The sequence below is a fragment of the Semicossyphus pulcher genome, unplaced genomic scaffold (genome assembly GCF_022749685.1).
Source record: "Semicossyphus pulcher isolate SPU_LCO1_2020_fin unplaced genomic scaffold, fSemPul1.0.p SCAF_19, whole genome shotgun sequence".
Taxonomy (NCBI): Eukaryota; Metazoa; Chordata; class Actinopteri; order Labriformes; family Labridae; genus Semicossyphus; species Semicossyphus pulcher.
In genome coordinates, this window is record NW_027211692.1 from 18544957 (window position 1) to 18567659 (window position 22703).

Genomic DNA, 22703 nt, shown 5'->3' on the forward strand with positions numbered 1-22703 from the left:
TCGTCTATCGCTTTTTTCCAACCAAAACCAGCCAGCCAAAAGAAGATAACGAGCACGATGTTATGAAGGTAGAGTTGAGAGTTTTACGGGGAGCACGTAAACGCAGCATAGGGAGGCGTTTCCGTTGTGGCAGTCGCTGCGTCTCCTGCCTGTTCGTTCAGCCTGATTTCTCCTCCTCTCCCCCTCCCCTTCCTCTTATTTCTCACCGCATCTCCTCCACCACCTGCCACAGCAGCGACGCAGCGATGGAGAGCTGCTGCAAATTGATATAAGCCCACTGAAGACCACTGTTAAGAGAGAGAAACAGAGAGACACGCGTAAGAAAAGAGAGATAATCAGGGAGATAGAGAGAGGAACGGAGAGTGAGAAGCGGAAACAGAAACATATGGTTTGTTAGGAGAGCGGCTGTTTCTGAGGACTGCTGAACCGGACTGAAACTTATTCAACCTTCGTTTTCAACTAAAAGCCACATTTGATTCGTCTCTTTCATTTTTGGACACTTCTTTGCCCCGCGTGCTCTTACCTGTGTGCGACGGTGCTTCCACCTCTGTTTAATTAGTTTGTGCTAGGTGGATTGCGGCTGTTGTACCTCCCTGAACGCGCGCGCACACACACACATACACATACACGCGCACGCGCGTACACAGTGATCATCACAAGACGCGGTGCAGCCTACAAAAGCTTCTTGCAAGGAGGAAATTGAATTAGACAAGTTATTCCCACTGAAGAGGAGGACACGAGCGCCTGCCACTCGGTTTTCCTACATTTTCCCTGCTGAACTTATCTCCTCCGGGCCGACCAGGAGTCTCCTACGACCCCCTCCTTCTCCTCCCACCTCCACCCCTCGGTGAGTAGCCATGTCTTGTCAGACTGTGACCATCCCGGACGACCGGGCTTTTGCCATGTTCAGAGCGGAGTGTCTGTGCGAGGAGGGCTGGAGTATGAAATACAACAAGGAGGGCCTGACGGTGTGGACCCAGCGTCTGGAGGAGGGGAAGTCCGTCCACAAATTTAAGGTGAGATAGTTTATCCCCATAGAACAATAAAACACACCACAGTATTCATTTGATCTGTATACTCACTTTCTATGGAGTGCTGCATAAAAACTCCCCATTGATAAAAGATAAAAGTGAGCCAGTTGTAATTTGCAACACAAAGGGAATGGCAGAGCCACTGCTGTATAATCCAGTTGGCTAATTCCCATATGATTCAAACTGCTGACATGCCTTAACCGCTGCATGGTAGTTGCAGAAGCTTCTCCAACCCACTAACAGCTTGTTGACACAGCATACAGTGTGGAAGCACACAAACAAATGGGTTAAAAATGACAGTAGCAGTACTTCACAATTGTTTTGTGAAAGCATCCTGTGTTAAATTCAACCATCTATTTATAAGTGTGTGTATAGTGTTAGGGTTGAGAATACGTGTCTGATACACACTATAAGACTGTGTTAAAGAGAAGTGGGAGCACGAGTCAGCCTCAGGGGGAGCTTTAACACCATTATCCTGTCTGCCAGTGAAACGATTTTCAAGTCTCTATCCAAAAGCATATTAGGTAGTGTTGAGTAGAACATGTCAGCTCACTTTGTGCAGAGTTCCTACTGTTTGTCAGGTAAGTAACACACAGGGAAGTGAACAAACGGACGCACAGTAGACAATGGGACTGATGGGACTGATAGGAATCGTCAAATAGCTTTTATGGTAACAGTCAGGAAATTAATGACAAAATATTACAGATGGTCCGTCACCATTTTTTCCTTACCCCTACTGATACTGATACCTGAACCTTTGATTGGCCAATACAGAGTGCCAATGCAATGCACCAATTTGATCACTGCTGTAGGGCCATCTCAGGTTTAACCTTTTGTATGATGTGAACAAATACAAACAGAGAATGAAAGCTGTAGAGCTTTGTTATATCTAGCTTGACATTGAGTCAAAACTGAAAAATTACAGATATGCTGTATGTATCATGGAATAAGCACCATTTCTGTACGGAGAAGCTCTTGTCGTTTTAGTTTTAAGAGAAGGAGACCTTCGAAATATTTAGTTTCCCTTTTAGAGCTTGTGAACAACACAGGAACCGTAGCCTAAAAGTAAGCAGAGCACCTAGAGTGGGCTGAGCTAACGTTAGCGGCAGTTGCACTGAAGTTGTTGCAGTGTTAAATAAGCTGCAATCAGGTCTTTTTTAGAAGTCTGAAACAGTAGCTTTACCGGCAGCCAATAATACATTCACTGTTGCAGATTAGCACAATCTGCTGTATAGGCTAGGGGGAAGAAGATTTAATTTCTGGTGGTGGTGTCAAATTTTAGGCTGTATCAGATGCATTTCCTATTCTGGTTTTGGAAAAACTACCAAATATGCAGGGTGTGATGGTCGTTGTATGCTAATTGAATGTGTTCATATATCCAGAACTGCATACTTTTACAGTTTGACAATAACATAAGGTGCAGTTGCTGCATAAAAATGTAGCCGTCCCTGATCACTGTTGATGTAGGGTTATAATTAGACTGGCATGTGATGAGCAAACTTTGTTATCTAGCCAAATAGCAGTCATGGCAGTTTGTTTCAATTGTGAATGTTTGTCTTGGGAGTTGGTGTGTAGGCGTCATCAGGACAGCGATGTCACTTAAAGCCTTGGAAAAAAACTGCTGTGTACCTTCTAACACATTATGTTTGACAGCAGTCATTAATTATGCTTTGTTAGTGTCTTAAGACCCAGAGGAAAAACACATTCACACTCTGCCTACACAGCACATTAGAGGAAAACATAGTTAGCCCTTGAATAGATGATTGTAGAGGCAGCTTGAATTTGTGCAGATTAAGATAGAAAGTGAGAGTTCACTACAACTTCCACTTTCCTTTTTTAGTTATACAGCTAAGAACATAATCAAGAAGTTTAAATAAAAATGTAAAAATAAACAAATCTATTGTGCTCTCATTGTTATCAGATGGACACTTAGTCTTAACTTAGACTTAAATGTGGTCTGTAAACCTGACTGACAGGCAGTTGCTCAAAACCTCTTGACGTGTCACTTTCACTTTACAACAGATTTGGCTGCACAGCTGACATTTTGAGGAAGGTTACTCGAACACTTCGAGCTTTAACCTGAAGCAAAAGTCTGATTACTGTTACTTACTTTCCTCCTGTATAAAGAGATAGAATCTCTCCTCTGTATAAACTGGTGTGTGTACTTTCCTGCTGGTGTATCCGGGTCTGAGGAGCATGTTTACTTTGTTAAATATTGTGGTGTGTGTGGGTGTGTGTCTGTGTGCACGGAACCCACAGCAGCAGAGGGCTTTTCCCAGCTCCCTCTATCATAAATCCCTATCATTTTACCTGTGACACAGGTTCTTTGTGTGTGTGTGGTCTACTAAATTGGCCAATCAGGATGACGTAACTTGACCCATGTGATTCCTCCGGGTCGGTCCTGTGTGTGCTGAAGGAGAGGTGTATCGTGTCTGCATCAGCAGGGAAAAAAGCAAGTGTGTGTGTGTGCAGAGGATAATGTTCTGCTTATTCATGCTTTTTCATGCAGGACAGGTGTGTTTCCTCACAGCAGCTCTGCAAACAGAGACAAGTTGAAAGTGCACACACACACACACACACACACACACACACACACACACACACACACACACATCCATATATTTAGAGGTAGGGCGGGGTATTGCTCTACAACTGCCACTTTATCATTATGTAAATATGACAGTTACAGGAGTTATTTTGCATCACTTTCTTTTGCACAACGTCGATCTGCCGCTCATTTTTAAACAAACCTTGACATGTTACACGCTTTTATTTATTCCCCAAAAAACAGTAGCTGTAGGTATCATGCTCATTAATATGTGTGGGTAAGGGTAAAGGCATTGCCTCAGATACAGCTCCTCTATTTATAGCCGAAATAAAAGCATGCATCTTTGCTGATGCGTGTCGAATGATTAATGTGAGGTTTGAGACTTTCTTCCTCTCTTCCCAATACCCTCCTTGCTATAGCATTAATTGCGGTAAAGAAAAAGTGTCATGTATCCATATCAGAGTGTGAGACAGAGAACAGACGGGCAATCATCATTATCATTAGCTGTGTAATTATCAGCAGCCTCATTATCATCGTGATCATTCCCCCATGCCATATTCATCAATAATGACTTCCATATCACAGCTGTAATCACTCACACCGACCATCATCATCATCATCATCATCATGATATCATTTGTCTGCACATGACTCCACCACACAGTGTACATGTGTGGGTGTGTGTTAAAGTTGGTTTTGTTTGATTAAATAGTTTGAGAAGCTGTCAGATCACACACACAAAACACACACACACATATTTATACGTGGATACTCCTTGATTTGCCTTCTCCCCAGCTGATCCGCAGATAATCCTGCCTCTGCACACACACACACACACACGCCTCTCTATTGTTTTTTTTGTGTGTCCTAATTGTCTTCCACAATCATGCACCAGCACCCAGAGGAGCAAACGATGAGAGGTGACAGGTTGGAGGGACAGTGGGAGGAAGAGAGTGGCAGGGAGAGAACAAAGCAGGTTGGACAGGGACTAAGGGAGAGACTGAGTGTAGGGTGGATAGGGTTTGATGTGCAGGGGTCAGAGTTCAGTGGGTACTCTGCGTGGGCAACGGGCACAGCTTAGACTCGGACAAGGCATGAAGAAATAAACACCAAACACACACCTATTGTCTGTCTCCCTCTGTTTTTTTTTACCTTCCTGAACTCTCCTTCACCCACCTCTCCCTCGCTCTGTCTGCATCTCCTTACTTCATCTTGTTGACTTCACTGAATTAGTGTGTAATAGAATTACGCACACGTGTACTTCGCTGGCTGTACGTCTTCATCCTGTACTGGACGTCTCTAGCTCCCCGCTGTTCTCTTCTTTCGCCTTTTCATTTGCTTCTCCTTCTTCCTCCTACTCTTGTTTCAGTTTGCCTGTGGATACAACACATCCATTATTCTCCAGCTTCTTTTCTGACCTACAAGACCTCGACCAATCTGTCCACACACACACAGATACTGATACTTGTGTGCAGTCATTGTTTGCCTACGGTAGCCTTCTGAAGATATAACACGTTTAACATTAACAGTATCTCAAATAGGGCTAAATGTACAATTTATTTGGAAATCCCATGACACTGTATACTGAACAGAATATTGGTAAAGGCTTTTACAGTTATATTAAACAGACCGGTTTAGTGAGCAGTATCAGATGACTTTACCCCTGTCTACCGCCGAAAGTACCTACAATGGGCACGTTAGCATCAGAACTGGACCACAGAGCAATGGAAGAAGGAGGCCTTGGAATTAATCATGTTTTCTTTTACATCATGTGAATAGCCAGGTTCGAGTGTGTCACTTACCTGGGGAAGACATGGCACCAGGATGCACTATGGGAAGAAGGCAAGCCGGCAGAGGCAGTGTGATGATTTGGTCAATGTTCTGCTGGGAAACCTTGGGTTGCCATTCATGTGGATGTTACTTTGACACCTACCTAAACATTGCTGCAGACCAAGTACACCCCTTCATGGAAACGGCAGTCTCTAATGGTAATGGCCTCTTTCAGCAGGATAATGCGCCCTGCTACAATGCAAAATGGAATGAATTGAGGAACACGACAACGAGTTCAAGGTTCTGACTTGGCCTCCAAATTCCCCAGATCTCAATCCAATCAAGCATCTGTGGGATGTGCTGGATGTGTTGATCCATGGAGGCCCCACCTCGCAACTTACAGGACTTAAATGATCTGCTGCTTACGTATTGGTGCCAGATACCTCAGCACACCTTCAGGGGTCTAGTGGAGTCCATGCCTCGACGGGTTTTGGCTGTTTTAGCGGCAATTTAGCGGTGTTGCAATCACCTTTAAAAATGTTGTGACCGACATAGAACAGACATGTTATGCATCCAGGTGCATTTACCTGCTCTACAACCATTCTTCATTTCCTTGTTCTCAGTGAGGGTTGTGTTTGGGGAACAGTGTCTGGTGTTGCTTTTGTGGTGCTTTTACAAGCATCATCTTTCATTTCCTCCTTCGTGAAAATGAATTCAAATAAATAGGAAATACTCCTCATGATCTCTTTGTTTGAAGAGTATTTGATAGTGACATTTTTGTAAAGTTAAATGCTATCCTCTCATATATGTGTATCCTCCTCTCATGTTGGAAAAGTCTAGCACACTAACATGCTAAACTAAGATATAAAACACAGTAAACATAGTATCGCCTAATGTCGGCATGTTATAGCCTTGTCAAAGCATGTTAGCATACTGATGCTAGCACCCCTGTGCCTGAATACAGCCTGAGAGAGCTGCTAGCACGGCTGTAGTTAGTGGGTGATTTTTAGCAAAGCATTTTGCAGATCCATGTCTGAATGGGCACTTCACTTTAAATGGCAAGCACATACTCTGTGCTATTTCCCAAGCTATTATTATTATAGACTGAGAGAAGATCTCCCGTTTAAACAGCTGTTCAGATAAATGTAGAGTGAAGTTTGTGATCATTTTCTTTAAACGAAGCCCTCGGGGGAACAGGGGAGAGAAGACGGAGCAGATTGAGCTATAAACCCTCTGGACTGATTCGTAATGGGAGCTGAAATCATCTGGGACAGACAAACACCCTCGGTCCATGTCTGTCTCCTTCACTCTTCTTCTCCTGTTCTGTTTTTCTTTGTCTCTTTAGGCTTCTCACTTGCTCTTAGTGTTTCTTTGTGTCACTCATCCTCCTCCTTTGTCATTATCTGTCTTTTCTTCTTTGTGTGACTCTCTCTTCTCGTTCTCCTTGTTGTTATTATTAAGACTAATCCCCCCTGGCATTGTAACTGTAGTAACAGCTTCTCTCCGGGGCTGCCTGCAGACCTGTCTTTACAGGCTGTGTATGTAAAGAGTCAACGGCTGCAAACCTGACATAGACAGGAGTCCCCGTGGGTTTATTAATAAGCTGTGACACAGATCTAGTTGTTCCAAATCAACAAGTATGAATTTGTGAAACATGGATTCCTTTTAGACTCGTTTTTTTCAAAGTAGATTTTTGAATCCGGCCTATTTTGTCTCTTTGTGTAATGTGTTATTGAATCTTGGTTTCAGCATGAAATCATTGAGCTCATTTCTGGTTTTGTCCAAACTTCAGGAGATTTGTGGACGTGCATGGCCCTATTAAAATCTAGCACCCAGATCCCCTGCTGCCCCGTCACTCTCAAGGACTATTTGACAGACTGTGACTGTGTGTGCGCGTCTGTCTCTACGTGCATTGTACTGATTGTGTTGTTTCCCATTTAACAGCTCAGTTCTAGTAATGACTCATCTGTGGTCTGAGGCCTGTCTCTTGATGCTCTCACAATACTCTCTCTGTCACACACACACATGCACACAGGCTCTGCTCTGTGACACTTAAACTCTCTGACCATCTGATGTCTGATCATTTACATGTCAGTTACCATATCTGTCTGTCTGTGTGTGTGCACGTTTCCTTTAAACTTTGTGTGTGCAAGATATCTCAACACTCGTATTTACACACGCGCACATATCAGATTTTGTTCCTCAACAATGGCCGACTTCTTTACGGTGTATTTATAGGAGGCAGCTTCATTAAAGTGTAATGGTTTTTACTGCTTCATAGGTTGCATTGAACATAGCTCTGAAAAAGGAGCATTTATGAGTTATTTATGGTATATATAAGCTCAGTAAATCTGGTTTAGTCTATAATTCAGAGTTGTTAAATGTGTGTATATTTTTGTTATTGCCTAAAAATTAACTCTTGTCTGATTTTCTGTCTGTGTCTCTCTCAGTGTCGGATGGTGTGTAAGGACGTGTCAGCTGAGACCATGTACGACGTTCTCCATGACATCGAATACAGAAGGAAATGGGACACAAACGTCATCGAGACCTTTGATATCGGGAAACTTACGGCCAATACGGATGTTGGTTACTACTCATGTATGTCACACGCTCACATGATAACTGTGCTGTGCTGTTTACAGAGAGCAGTCATTTGTAATTAATATGATTCGGGGCTAAAGTGCACATTTATCTACAATGTTTAGTTCACCAGATTTGTCTCGTCTGCAGGGAATTGTCCGGGGCCTCTTCGGAACCGCGACGTCATCACACTTCGCTCCTGGCTGCCGATAGACAAAGATTACATCATCATGAACTACTCGGTCAAACATGCCGTGAGTATACGCACACATGCACACACAGGACTTACACATGGTCAGCTAGGACTCTGCTTATTCACCCCTATGTAACTGCGATGTGTTCAAAGGTGCAATGTGAAACACATTGAGTGCACATTGGGTTGGCTGACATGAACGCTGATCCAGTTTAGCAGGCTTCAGGGTGTTGTATGAGAAGAAACCCTTAAATATTTGCGGAAAGGCTTCAGCACAAAGCTTTGTGTGTGTTTGCGTCAGTCATTAAAACATCTTCTCATCTCTTAAGGAACCACTGCGTCCAGGAAGTACAGAGAGTCTGGCACCTCTCCAAAGAGAGAGCACGTCTTGAAGCTTTTACCTGTGGGAATGATAGATGCACTGTGCGCTGGAACTGCTTCACTTGAAGTGTGAGACAGTTAATCTGATTCAGTTGACTTCATTGTGTTTCCCCTCATGCTTTGTAAGATCTCGAGTGATCTGAATGCCAAATGCCAGCAAAACAAATAGCCTGATTAGAGAACCCGAGACCGTGTGAGTGACTTTCAGTTTGGAATTAGTCCCAAATCCTCAGCCTTAAGTTTGGCTTTCTTTCTGTGTTTCTCGTCCAACTGGAGGAAGAGATTAAGAACTGTTGTAATCATCACCTCTCTGTGGGGCTGCAACGATAGATTCTTTTTATTATAGAACATTCTGCCGTTTTTTTATGATTCATTAATTTTCTGCTTCATAAAATGTAAGAAAATGCAGTTAATAATGCAATAACTGCTTTTTAAAAAAAAATCTTGTTAATAATATAAAACCAAAGGATGTTCACTTTACTCTCACATTAGAAAAAGAGAAGCAGCATCTTCACAAGCAAAAAGCTGGAACCAGAGAGTGTTTTGCACTTTTGGTTTAAAAGATCTTACTTGATAAACCCATTATTTAGATACATTAATTCAGCTAACTGCGTTATTGCACCCGCTGCATCCCTCTCAATCTGCCCTCTGTCTGCCTGTCTTTCCCTCTCCTCTCTTTTCATGTCTCATTTTCCCCTCCTTCTGTCTTTCCTTATTTTCTGTCTGTCCCCCAGTTTCTTCCTCCCTCTCTTGTTTCTCTCGCTGCAATAATGTTTACAGAAGGATAAGACCTCTCATGTGACTTTTAGCTGTTGACTTCCGCCTCCCCTTCCGCATTCCTGCATCAATTAGTGGTTACCAACATAATGGACAGTTTGCGGGTATGTGTGTGTGTTTGTGTTCCACGTGTGCGTGCGTGACTCTGCGTGTGATTAGTCACTCTTGATAATCAGCAGAATTTGGCAGCCTGACCTGTGGACGGCAGCTTAGGGGGGATATGTAGTGGAGAGCTGAGTTCATGTGTACTGGCAGGAGTCACTTTGACACTTAATTCAATTGCGCTCTTTCCCGTGGATAATAACTGTTATTTTCAGCTGTGCTTTTGAAAAGGTTTCCGGTAACCTGTGACATTCATGTACTACTTCCTGGTAGTAACAGTGGTTGGTTATAAAGTCTCATTTGCACTTGTGTTTAATAATGTTTAATTACATGTTTATAACAGGGCTACAAGTAATGGCTACTAATGACTAATCTAAAAGTTGATTCTATTGAATACTTTTTTGGCCACAATGGCGCCCTGACTCAAGGGATGGCAGCGCAGGTCTATTGGCCTGTTCACCACTTTAGTTGGACAGTTGGCTGTAGTATTTCAACAAATATTGGTTGAATGAGATTTTCATCTTCTGGGGACATTAATGCCCCCCTGAGAAGGGATTTAATTTATACTCTGATTATGCCATTGGTTTGAAGATTTTGTATTTGTGAAATGACAAAACAACTATAGAAAGCCATGAAATGAAGTTCAGAAATCCATTGAAGGCCACAGGATGAATCCTAATGACTTTGGCGAGCCCTTTATTTTCACATAGCACCACCTTAAAGTCAACATTTTTGTTTCTCAAACTGATTTTTGACCGAATAACTACAAAACAAATCATGTTGCCCTCACCCTCAGCTCTGTTTTGTGTTACAGTAGTTATCACATGTTTGCTTAAGGGGCGCTGGATTAGCTCATGGATTAAATGGTGCGATGTAAGGAGGATTTTTACTCGATGCAGCAGCCCTGGGTTTGACTCCCACCCTCGGCCCTTTGTCCCATTCTCTCCTCCCCGACACTATCAACTGTCCTCTCCCTGAAATAAAATGTCAAAATATAATCTTAAAAAAATGTTTGCTTCACATTGTGAGTATGTTAGCATGGGGACATTAGCATTTAGCTCACAGCACTTCTTTGTCTCAGTAAAGCCATCGCAGACCTACTAGCATGGCTGTAGACTTTTAGTCTTCTAGATTAGTCATTGAATATATAGAAAGTCTAAAATAACTGATGTCATTAGCAAGTTACCAGAGCCCACAGTGATTACTGAAAATAGCTTGACTTTTCAGATAAAAAGCCCAAAACACAAGGAAAGTTTATGCTATGTAAATCAACTAATTTAGTGATCCTCACTAACCCAAATTATAACATACAAAGTTTCCTATTATGTTGGATGTAGCTGCTGGGTCCTGTAGTCCCTCCTACAAAAAAAATCAATTAGTAATCCGTGATTCCCCAGAAGCCTTCACATACTGTGTAATGATTAATGAAAGCTTTGCTCGTACAGCAGCAAGCAGCAGAAATTCCTCCACTGTAACGTGGTGGTAGAGAGGTGCTGACACCGAACATTAGGGAAAAGATAAAGCAGTTATCTGAAGTTCCCCCTGTTTAAAGCTTCTTACGCAGACTGCTGCTCTGTGTGCTTCTGTAGTGCGCTGCAGTGAGCCTGTCCCAGTTAGCAGGGGCTAACCAGCACAGTACTTTATCATCATGAATAATTATGTTTAGATATATAGTCAAAGGAGCCAGCAGTGGGATAGTGGGCTGGAGCTGGCCTTTACTGCTGTGTTATTCAGGGGGTAGTGCGGGCTGGATTTGCATTAGAAAGATGACCATGAAGCCAAAAAGTCAGATTGAGAGGCAGCAGAAAAACACCCTTTTTTATTTTTCTAGCAGATACCAGAGTATCTCTTCTCTCTCTACATTATCTGGAGCCAGTGTTTTAACATGAAGGAAGATTTTACCAGGCTTCTTGTACCGTTCAAGGCATACTGTATATGCGGTGAAACAGAATAAGAATCTGAGTGTGTGTGTGTGTGTGTTTGTTTCTGCGCGTGTGTGTTCTGTCTCTACAGAAATACCCCCCTAAAAAGGACATGGTGCGAGCCGTGTCCATTCAGACAGGCTACATAGTCCAGTGCCAGGGACCCAAAAGCTGTACTCTCACTTACCTGGCACAGGTAGATCCAAGAGGTAACTATCTCACACACACACACACACACACACACACACACACACACAAAGGCAAAAGAAAAAAACACTGAAGCACAAAGGCACAAACACACACTCCCAGGTGCTTAAAGTTCTAATGAATGATTAATTCCCCTGCCTTTATGTCAAAATGTGTCGCCATAGAAACCATATGAAGGACAGAGTCTATTTCAATCTGCCGCCTCTCTTTCGCTCTCTCCTTCTTCCTTTTCTTTCTTTTTCTATTCATCAATCTTTTTCTCTTTTTCGCCCTTTAATCCACCGCTCTCCTGCCACTCTCTTGCATGCAAGTACTGATTGTCCTAATCTCTAATCACTCTTTTGTAATTTTTGTGTGTGTGTGAGAGAGAGAGAGAGGACCCTGGTTGCAGTGAGTAGCAAGTTGCAAAGCTTCCCTTTGATCCTTGATGACATGACACGTAATAAAGCGAACTCTAGATCCCTCTTTTACATCTTCCTCCTATACTCTGCTTCTCTTCATTCTTTGTCACTCTTTTCTCCGTCTTCCTCTGTTAACTGTTAAATCTTTTTACTTGCAGGTTCATTACCCAAGTGGGTTGTCAACAAGTCCTCCCAACTCGTTGCTCCTCGTGTAAGTAGTTTTCAGATTAACATGGATTCTGCGAGTGTGTTTGTCGATGCGTTAATCCACAGGCAAAGTGCATTGAGGTTATCCACAGCACAGTGATTGTCAAGATGAGGAATATGCAAATTGTATATGCTTAAAAAAAATCCTCTATACATTTCAAAACGTTTTGTTGACTGTATTTGTTTGCCTGTTTGATGGTGTGTGCATAGGGGATGAAATAGAGCAAATATTCTCTGGAGAGCACTCTTGGTTGAAGGATTCCCTTGATGATAGTTGTAAAAATAGAAGCTCAGGGAGACACACAAATCCCACTGAAAATAACCATGCTGATGACTACACATAAATCTATAAAATTATCAGGTGTGTTGTCTTTCTTGTTCTTCATGTATACATGTATATATTTATCTCTCTTTTAGGCGATGAGGAAGATCAACAAAGCCTGTTTGAAGTACTCAGACTGGAAGCAGAGACACAACCCTGGCTTCAAGCCCTGGCTCTACCCCGAACAGAATGCATTACCCAGCATCCCGCTCTCCGAGCTCAGCATCCAGCATGCAGAAAGCCTGGAGAATATTGATGAGAGCTCCCTCGCTGACACCCATGAGACAGAGGACAGCGACTAACACACATACACACACAGTCATGCATTCATACACACAAACAGTACTGCAGGGTTACATGCATGCCTGATACACATCCAAAATGACATCTAGGTATATGTGATTCAATAAGGAATCGTGTGTGTATGTACAGTAGATGCACACATACTGTACATGCATATAAAGTCGCATACATGTATGTAAGCGTTCATGCATACAGACCAACTCCATCTCATACTTGCATACATAATGTATGAACACATATAACATGAAACATAGATGCACTCACAGATACACACCCACTCTAAGTTTATACATTCATTTTAAACAGAAAAAGGGGCTTTAAATGAGATTTTTCATCCCAGTTCAAGGAATATCAAAGTTTTCTAATCTGGACGTATGCAGATTATTGTAGCAGAATATATTTTCAGTGAGGTTTACTGTCAAAATGTTTACACACTTACCTAACCTGATGTCATTCAAAACAAGAACAATTTCAGAATTATACGCTCCTTTTACTTTTACGCTCTAACTAGTGCAACCCCTGATTTTCATGCACCATTCGTTCGTTCCACAGTTGTGCACTAGACTTGTAAACACTCTCAGTTCGTGTCTGTCTTCCCATGTTGTCTCTCTGTCACTCATAATGTGTCTCCATCACATTTTGTAAGCACACTATAAATACACACGTGTGCAGAAGGCAGCTGGAGCCCCCAAACCCAACCTGCAACGCTCTCATACACAAACACACAGATTTTACACTCACACGTACTGTCTGCTCCTCTATTTGAGAGATGTATGAATGTATGTAGAGTTTAAAAATTAAATACAGATTCCTACAAAGGTTTTCAAATTTCACCTGTGATCCGAGTCTTTTTTTTCTTTCCTCTGTGTGTGCTGTGTTTTTTACAAGTCGATGCCTTTGCTTGGTTGACGCGTGTGGCATAAGTTTAAAGAATCACTGACCTGATTAACTGGTTGATCTGCCATTCACACATTCTTTCAGTGACACACACACACCCACAATTGATTCTGAAGCTGCACGGCCATGATTACAGCAGGGAAAAACAACGTATTGATCAACCATTTTTCACTCACCCATACATGTTTGTGTGTGTGTGCATCCATACGTGTTTGTGTGTGCACAGTGGCCTAGATCAGAATTAGGAATCCCCCAATCTGTTGGCATGGCAACTCTGAGATCGACTCAGCGACAAAGGGAGACACAGGAAGACGAGCACTTTCATGTCACGGGAAGTGACTTATTGCCGGTCTGCCCCTTTTTCACTATGTAGAATACCCTGAAAAGCATGTGTGCTGTTAAAGCACTATTGTGCAATGGCTGCCTGCAATCGGTTAATTGGACAGCCGGACACTTGACTTTCATACCACAAACACACATGGTTACAGTATCTTTAAAGATCTAATTAAACATATTGTACATAAGATCAGAAAATTATTCGATTAAAGTCTATGAAGCAATCTGTTTCTAAATAAGAGGAACATACCACTCTACTTGCATGTCATCCTTTCTGTTGCTTTTTTACCACATCCGCCACATATTCACCACCCAATGAAACGTGAAAAATAAAGCACATAGTATGTTAGAGTTGCATGAGGTGTATCCAACCCTTTTTTCTTCCCTACAGCCGTTTGCCTGTTTATCCCTCTGTCCTTGTATAAAACCATCTATCCATTCTCTTAATGAGGCCTCTCGCTCAGCCATCACCCTTACGTGTGCGTGTGTGTGTTTGTGTCAAAGGGCTGCATGCACTGAAGTGTGTGTGTGAACTGTGTGTCCCAGTGGCATCCCTCTATTGTCTTCCATCCTCCTCCACAGCAGGAGGAGACATATAAGCAGCGTGTCGGCCGGCTTCCCTCTGTGTGTGTGTGTCTGCATATGTGTCACACTGCCACCCCCACAGCAACCCGGCCCACCAGGGCTGGTATCCTGGTGATGACTCATCACCACCCCACCTCCTCCTCTCCTCTCCATCTTCCTCCATCTCTTGTTTTCTCCCCCTACTCTTTCGCTGCCCCCTTATTGTCTGCAACTTATCCTTTTCTCAATTTCTTCTTCTCTACTCTCATCAATCCATTCATATGCTTCTCGTCCAGGCTTCTTTTATCCTTTGATCCTCTTCTCCATCTCTTCCCTTATTCCACTCTTCCCATTTCCTCTCCTCCTTTTCCATTTTCTTAATCCAAACCATTTGTTCCCCTCAATTTATTCCAACCCTGTCCCATTTAGACTTCTCTACAGTCTCCAGCTTGTTCATAAATTGCTCCTTTTGCTTTCCCTTTTCTGTTGTCATTACTACTCAACCTTTACTCCTTGTTCTTGCCCTGCCGCTCCTCACCTTTTACAACCTATGTCCTCCATTCCTCAAGTGTCATGCTTCTTCTTCCGTCCCCTTTTCCAAAGATAATCTTTCTGCCCCGGCCCGCTGATCTCAACCTCGCAGGTCAGAAGAAAAATGAGTAACACACTGCAATGTCACCGACTTGTCACAGTCAGGGTATTGTACATCCAGGCTCCTTAAGGCTCAAATATTACCCTACTACTCATTAGGTCTTTAGGCGACAGGGCCCCTGACTGCGACCTGAGGGATGGAACATTGAATCACATGTGACACACATGGAAAAGCCATAATAACAGCCATATTTCCCCTTCAGCTCTCCACAAAAAACAGGTGCAGCATGGCCACAAACGTGATTTTTTTCATGTACACTTACAATTTAGATATATCTAGTTCATAAATGTTATATGTCCGGAGTCTCCTGGTACAGGAGTTATGGGTTCAAATTTGGTCTTGCTTATAACTTCATGCCAGCCTCCCTCTCTTTGTCATTCACTTTCATCTTGTGGACTCTTTTCACAGTGGCTGAAATGCGATCAAAGGCATCTTCTTTAATAATTTAAAGTCTATTTACTTGCACAATTCCCTTTCTACTTTTAATGCCAGCCCAGTTTCCCCTTTATTGCCCAGTCAGTTTTTTAGCTTGATGTTTGTGAAAATTCCCTCTCCATCCACGCGGCTCTGTATCTTGATGGTGAGTGGTTGCCCTCTTCTGGTTCCTATGGGAGCTTACAACCAGCAAGTTAGCAACCTGTCTGATTTAACACTGATCTGAGTGTCACTTCAGCGCCACCTTCATCAAAACATATTAAAAATGTTCATGGTAACAGCGCTGAAGATTTAGATTTAAGATAGGAGCCTTCCTGTTTACACCTTTTGGTGGGCTCATGGACCACAGACTTGACTCGAGCCTATGCAATTAAATTTCTACTTTACATCTGACTTATGTACTACGTTTGTTTGTTTTGTTTTGTTTTTATTTGTGCTCAAATAATGCTGAATTCATCAGAAAATATCAATATAATATTATTTTAATTTAGTTCTCACTATACCCAAGGAAAATGAGGTAAGTAGGCCTATATCTTGAATTTATTGTATGGGTTTCGTCGTCAATAGTGAGTTATTCACGACATTTTAATTTTCTGTATCAATATCTTATAGGCTATGAAAGTCCTTTAATATTTTATAAAAGCGGTGTATTTAACCCTACAAATGGTCTAATTTATTAATATAGCCTTGTGTGAGCCGAAATTCTTGTTAGCTTTAAGTAAGTCGGATAACATCTAGTTAAAAGGCTTTTATATGAAAACACACTGGGCTGTCCAGTCTTTCTCACATGGTCACATGACGGCCGTACGGAAGTTTTTGCAATTTTGAGATATCGAAGTTAGCCAGAACTAACCGCAGAACACCGGAAAGATGTAGTTTTTAGCCTTAAAAATAAAACGTTACATTATATGTAAAATGTCATGTTGAGATTTTATTTTGAAAAACATAGCCGGAAATAGTACACCTCTTTTCCTTGAACTTCACACCGCCTGCCTGTGGGTTGTTAGAACTGCTTATCATCCGTGTGAAAAATGTTATCCGCTATTTCGCGTCGGAGTTGTGGCCGCTAATTTAAACCCGAAAAACAAAACGTCAGTCTATTTCAGTGAGTGGGACTCGTGCAAAGACTTTAAGAGGTAAGTGAATGACAAGAAGTTCTAAGTTTTTTTTCTTAGAGAAACTTTCCCAGAACAGAAGATAAGATTACACCAACTTAACAGCATCAAAACTCTCACAAACAAACTCGGAATACGTCAGAATTATGCACTGACCGTCAGCTTGCGGCGAAAGAAACGTTACACAGGCTAAATGAATTCAACTTATAACACAGAAAACATTTTCGTGAATATACCGTGAGTCGCGTCCAGTTCTGCTTTAAGAAGTTACTTCTAAAAGTAACTTCTTCTTTTAGTTACTTCTAAAAGAAGAAGGGGAAATAAGTCTTCACCTTCGAGTGGATTACTTTGTGTAGTGTTTGTCAGCTCGTTTCTGTCTGTGGGAATTGCCTAGAGGAAATTGGCTGCCCATGACGCGGTTGTTTATCCCCAGTGGAATTCATTATTTTTAAGCTGGTCGCAGGGACGAATTGACTGTTAAATCGAGGTTTTGAACCACACATACAGCTACGCCTTTTGGGAAAGGGTTGACCCTATGCTTGTCTCCCGCATAGTGATGTTAGAACTGCCTGTTAGCAGGTGGACTTGCGACAGGTGGGTATCCGGTTAAGATGTGGTGCATGGGTTTTTTCACTCTTTCATAATAAGGAGCCTCGCATAGCACCACAGCCCAACCTACAGCTAAACCCACTTAACTTCTGTTGTAGGTTACTTAAATATGCTTTTAAACACATTTTGGCATGACTCCTACATGATTTTTTTGTGGTCATTCAAAGAGTTGATGAGGTGTGATTAATAGTGACACTGTTTGAATATGCTATCAGATGTAAAGTTAGATGGAAACTATGACATACTTATCCCTTTTTGTGCTACTGTGCACTGTAAACATTTTGCATATGGGCTTAAGCCTTAAAATGGAGTCCGCTTTGCCTGACTGCCTTGCTCAACAGACCTTTTAAAACGGTTCATTTGTGGACAGTTCAATGCTATCTTAGAAGCTGAGCTCTTGGACCATGAAATGATGCCTACTGTGGTTAAGCAGATGTTATTCTGCTGCATTTTACCCACAGATACAAGCCTTTGCACTATACCATTGTATATAAAACTCTATGAACTGAATCATGGCCCTGCTGACCTTGTTTTGTCTCGTAGTCGGTAATGAGTACGCCTGTGAATGTCTCTGAGTGCACAATGACAGGATGTTGTTCATCAAGGCAAAGATATTATTCTACCCCTCATTCCAATGTCTGCTTGTGAAAGACGGACGCTGTGCTATAAGTTGAGCCATCCCCCATTCACAGCCTTGATTTGACTGGCTTGTTCTTCTGCTGAGGATGCAAGCTCTGAATTATTTATTGGTCTTCCACATCAAGTTGCAGGTGAAAGCTCCGTCCGTCTGTCCCTGTCTTTCTGTATCTTTCTTGTGTCTCACACTTTTCCACATTTTTTCCTATTCCCTCTCTGTCTGTCTCATACACTCACATGATTACTTACTTCTGAATCACTCCATGATGAGGTGAGGAGGGGATTACCTCACTGGTTCAGAGGACTGTTGAATTACGCAGGGTAAAATGAAGTTGTGCAGGAAATGATAACAGACTAAAATGACCTCAAAGCAACTGAGGAACTTCTTTATTCTGGATCATTTGTGGCTCCTGTAGATGAATATGGTACTCCTAGTGTTGTAAAGATGTTGACCTGGCTAGCACGGGCTTTTATTTTGTAATCATGAGACAGAAAAACTCCTCACAGTAGGTTTAAGCTTGGGTCATACGTTCTGCTTTGAGACTGTACATTTTCACAAGGGAGGAAAACAAGAAGCTGAAACTGATGCAGTCTCATAAAACAGTTCTGCAATATGTTCTACCTGCATGACATTTATAGCCTATATATTGAGTTATATTGTGTTCAGCGAGGTGTTAATTAAACTTTATGGTTATTATGAGGATGTAGTCTGTGGTACTGTTGAATTGTGCTGCACTATGTCTGATAGGTGCCTTTCTAAAATGACTATGACACGTACATAATTAGGGCTTGGCGACATGGCCACAATCCTACATCATCCTAGGTTTTTTAATATCTCGATAGTGATATGTATATCACTATATATCATGTTTTCTGGTATTTTAAAAAATAAATAATTAGTCTATATGAAATAACAACACAGTATAGCCTGTTTTACGATAATCCTGTGCGAATTAAATACTGAGTTTTTGCTTGAGTCCCTTTCTGCACGTTAAAGGGATAGTTTGGATTTTTGGACACCAGGTTGTATGAAATACTTGCTAGTAGAGCTCACTCACTGAGTCCCGTGGTTGTAGTTCCGGCGAGATGCCAGGGCCATGAAACCAAAGTTTTGACCCTACAAAAACGCAGGCAATGGTGATCCATTTTCAACACAAAATCATCGTTCTAGGATTTCATATACTACGCCGTATTTTTGCACTATTTTCTCTTTTCACAAATCCAGTATCACTACGCCTGCAGCAGGCCAGTTTATCAGGTAAGCCAACCTAGTAACTGTTTCATGTTGATTCTGACTGATTCGCGTCATTGTTGAAGTAAGTCTGACTATGAAAGTGGTGAGGAAGATTTGCAGGGGAATTTTATTTTACTACAGTAAGGAAAATCACAAATTCGCACCGTTTAGACATGTATTTTCCTCTGTGAAAACAAACGTCGGCTCACAAGTTACCAATTCCAGTGAGTTCTCTTAGAAACAGCTGATGGATCACGTCAGCTGAGAAACCAGCCTGCCGCAGGCGTAGTGATACTGGATTTGTCAAGAGAGAAAACGACGCAGTATATGAAATCCTAGGGCGATGATTTGGTGTTGTAAATGGATCAACACTGCCTGCGTGTTGTTTTTGTAGGGTCAAACTTTTTGATTTCTTGACCCTGGCATTTCACCGGAACTACTTTCTTTTAGCGCCTCCCTCCATGGTTCGTTCCACTTTCACTCCCAGTGCAAGGATTAGAATGTAAAGCGTCGTAAAGCAGTTAATCCGCTGGTTTTGTGACCTCAGGATAGAGATGATATAGAAAAATACTCATATTGTTTTAACGATTGTCATATAGCCCAGCCCCATACAAAACATTCAAAACAGCTCTAGTGGAAGTTTGTGTTTAAGTATCATTATGTAAGATTATTTTGTGTTAAACAAAGTTGGTTGTGAGAGCGTTTAGATGCTGTTAAAGCTGTCTTTAATGGTATGTGTGAGTGATTCCAGTATATGGTATTTGGGGGTTAGTTCAAATCACTTCAAATAAGCTGTCAGAAAGCGAAAACTTAGGTGAAGTGATAAGGAGGAGAAAATAACTTGTACATTTGTGGTACAGTTTGTTCTTGCAGTCATATCAGCTGCCGTCCACCATGGTAGGCACCTGAACCTCACACTCACTAAAGTCGCAATGTTTTTTGTCAGGAGACTTTGGTCCCATGAATGGACTTTTAGGCTAAATGTGGTCGGTCCTGAGTGGTGTGTTACCATGGGAAACGTCCTCCTGTGAAATGTTGCACCCTGAAGACTCAGAGGCGCACTCACAGGCTCGTTCTCCAGCGGACATTGTTCAGATGCATTTCTTTACTGGCAGCACTGAGTCACTAGTCAGTCCTAATTGAAAGTGGGCTGAAAGCAGCAGTGTGTCTGGTGGTGGGTTTATGAGTCACGTCCCATGTGTGTGTGCGTGTGTCTTTCATTAATCCTTATAAGGACAACACCTTGATAGAAATGTGAGGGTCTGAGGAAAATGATTCCATTGAGGCTACCAGGGAAATTGTAGATTTGGAAAGGTAATTGCTGACAAATTGCAGAATCTTGACAAATGTTAAGACATAGCGGCAGCCTCAGGTATCGGTGTGTGAGCTCACTACAACTGAGTTGTTAGCGCGTTCAGTGTTTCATGCATGGGAATCAAGAACGTGGTTGGCCTTTCCCTGCAGAGAAAGCACAGGCCTTAATGGTGAAACACTGTTGTTTACTTGCTGATCAGCCAGCTAATGAACTATGCTCCTTCCTCTGTAGCTCCACCCTCTCGTCTTGATCACTTCAGCCAAATAGCCCCGGCCTAAATACCAAACCTAAATGTTTTAAAACGGCATTCCATAAACTAGGCTAAATGATGACCTCATTCCTATACAAAACTTATAGGACCCAAAATTTTTTGCCTGCTGTTAGTTTTGAGATTGCAATAGTAATGATAATTTCAGTAGAATTTCAGTCGAATGTGAACACATACAATTCAAGTATTATGGCCTGCACTGCCTTAATATCTTTATTAGAACGTATCAATAGGGCTGTTTGTTCTGCACAATCTGAAGTGACACATTTCTGTTCTATACTAAATTAAAGCCCGTCAAATGTATGACGCAGCGAAATTCTTGGTGTTACCCGCTCAGAGGACAGGAAGCTGTGTGTGTAACATGCAGGTATGCCATCAAATACAGTAGATTCCTAAAATACATCTACTGTCAAAACCACTAAAAACACGAAATTATCCAGAAAAGTCCACATTTTCATCAATTTCAATGCAGTTGCAGTGCTGCAGTTGCTTGTACTTATTTTCGTATCAGGTTTATTACATCGTTTTTTGTTATGTAATGTTTTCAGGCAAGGTTAAGTGTGTTTGCTGTCTGCAACATGCAGGTTATACAGTATCAGTGCATTCAAAGATGAATATGTTAGACTTGGTTTGAATGTATAGGGGTGACCTTTAATAGGGACGGGGGTTTGTAACTTTATTAGATTAACGCAACAGACACATTGCATGCATGCTTGTGGTGCATTGCTTTATAATGACAGGCAATGCAAAGACGAATTATGTGCTTATAGAGTCAAAAGACTGTATATAAGATACATAAGACGCCTATATGAATCTAAATAGTCTTGTCTAAACCAACCTACAGCTACATGTGTTCATTAAACATTCAATGTCTGTAAATGCTGTTGACAGCTTATTTGTCTGCAGATAAGAAGTAAAAACACTTCTAAATGGATTTTTGAGTGTATTTCTAAAGAGACGCATCGAGACAAAGAGCCTCATCATGTGAAGGCTTCAGATCCATACCGCCTCAGTATGCTGTTAGTGACATCCTCGTCACCGTAGAGGTGTTGCAGACGGTGATGCGTTAAGTTGTTGCTAAACTTGAAGTGTCATTCGCTGTGTCAGTGTGACCGTGTGGTAAACAACAAGTTAGACATGTTTATCGATGTTTTGTTGCCTTGTCTTAGAAATTGCTTCACTTAAACTGAGTTCAAGAGGTAGACGAACGCTATGAACTGAGCTCTCAGTAAGAAGAGTTCAGCCTGACGTCAGTGATGAATGCACACTGAGAGATAATGTAACATCCTGGCTGTCTGTTTGTGGGTTGAATTTAAGGGGGATGTGAGACATTATTAGGTGAGCACTTGTTTTACAGAGATTGGCCAGATTCGAACAGTAGGCCCCCACCAACCGTTTCCCTCCTACTTGTCTGTGTGTGTGTGTGTGTGTGTGTGTGTTTGTGTGTGTACTTGCCGAGGCAACAGAATGCCCCATTGTGAGCCGCACAGAGACCCTGTTATTGGCTGCTTTCTGAGTGGGAGGGAGGCAGAGCGCGAGAAAGATGGAGGGAGGGAGAGATGGCTAGATTAATGAATTGAAGTGTCCAGAGAAGAAAATGCTGGTTGGACAATGTAGAAAATGAAATAAAAGCATATGGGAAAGCAGTTGGTGTGCAAAATGTTTAAAGCGTCTGCAGTTTATCGCAGTTTCATGTGAGTTCAAGTGAAAAACTTTGTTGATTTCAGCGGTTTAAGAGACGTCAACATTTTTGAGAATGTGCTTGTCTGCCATCTAGCTAACTGTCAGATGAAACGATTACTATCAATTTTTTCTTTATTTCCGCTTATGCAGAGAACTACCAAAGCACACACACAGGAAGCAGGTAGCCTCTATGAAAAGGGAAAAAATATCTTTGC

At 41.9% G+C, this 22703-nt stretch overlaps 2 protein-coding genes across 6 annotated transcripts in view; both read left to right on the forward strand.

Annotated features, from left to right (window-relative positions):
• Positions 1–213: 213 nt before the first annotated feature.
• stard10 (StAR related lipid transfer domain containing 10) lies at positions 214–13577 on the forward strand. Its single transcript, XM_069668447.1, has 6 exons — positions 214–1016; positions 7800–7947; positions 8080–8183; positions 11396–11513; positions 12071–12123; positions 12537–13577. The coding sequence occupies exons 1-6, from the start codon at positions 858–860 to the stop codon at positions 12741–12743; spliced, it is 789 nt and encodes a 262-aa protein (XP_069524548.1). The 5' UTR covers positions 214–857; the 3' UTR covers positions 12744–13577.
• A 3101-nt stretch (positions 13578–16678) lies between these two features.
• LOC138596793 (arf-GAP with Rho-GAP domain, ANK repeat and PH domain-containing protein 1) overlaps positions 16679–22703 on the forward strand; it is a 47062-nt gene continuing 41037 nt past the window's right edge. For all 5 annotated transcript variants that reach the window (XR_011308585.1, XR_011308586.1, XM_069668152.1 and 2 more), the window contains exon 1: positions 16679–16764. The gene's annotated coding sequence lies outside the window, so the exon portion shown is untranslated. The remainder of the gene's footprint in view (positions 16765–22703) is intronic.

Coding starts and splice junctions, on each gene's coding strand:
- stard10 (XM_069668447.1), top strand. CDS start 858: ATGTCTTGTCAGACTGTGACCATCCCGGACGACCGGGCTTTTGCCATG. Junction 7,948..8,079: donor GGATGTTGGTTACTACTCAT/GTATGTCACACG, acceptor TCTCGTCTGCAG/GGAATTGTCCGGGGCCTCTT. Junction 8,184..11,395: donor ACTACTCGGTCAAACATGCC/GTGAGTATACGC, acceptor CTGTCTCTACAG/AAATACCCCCCTAAAAAGGA.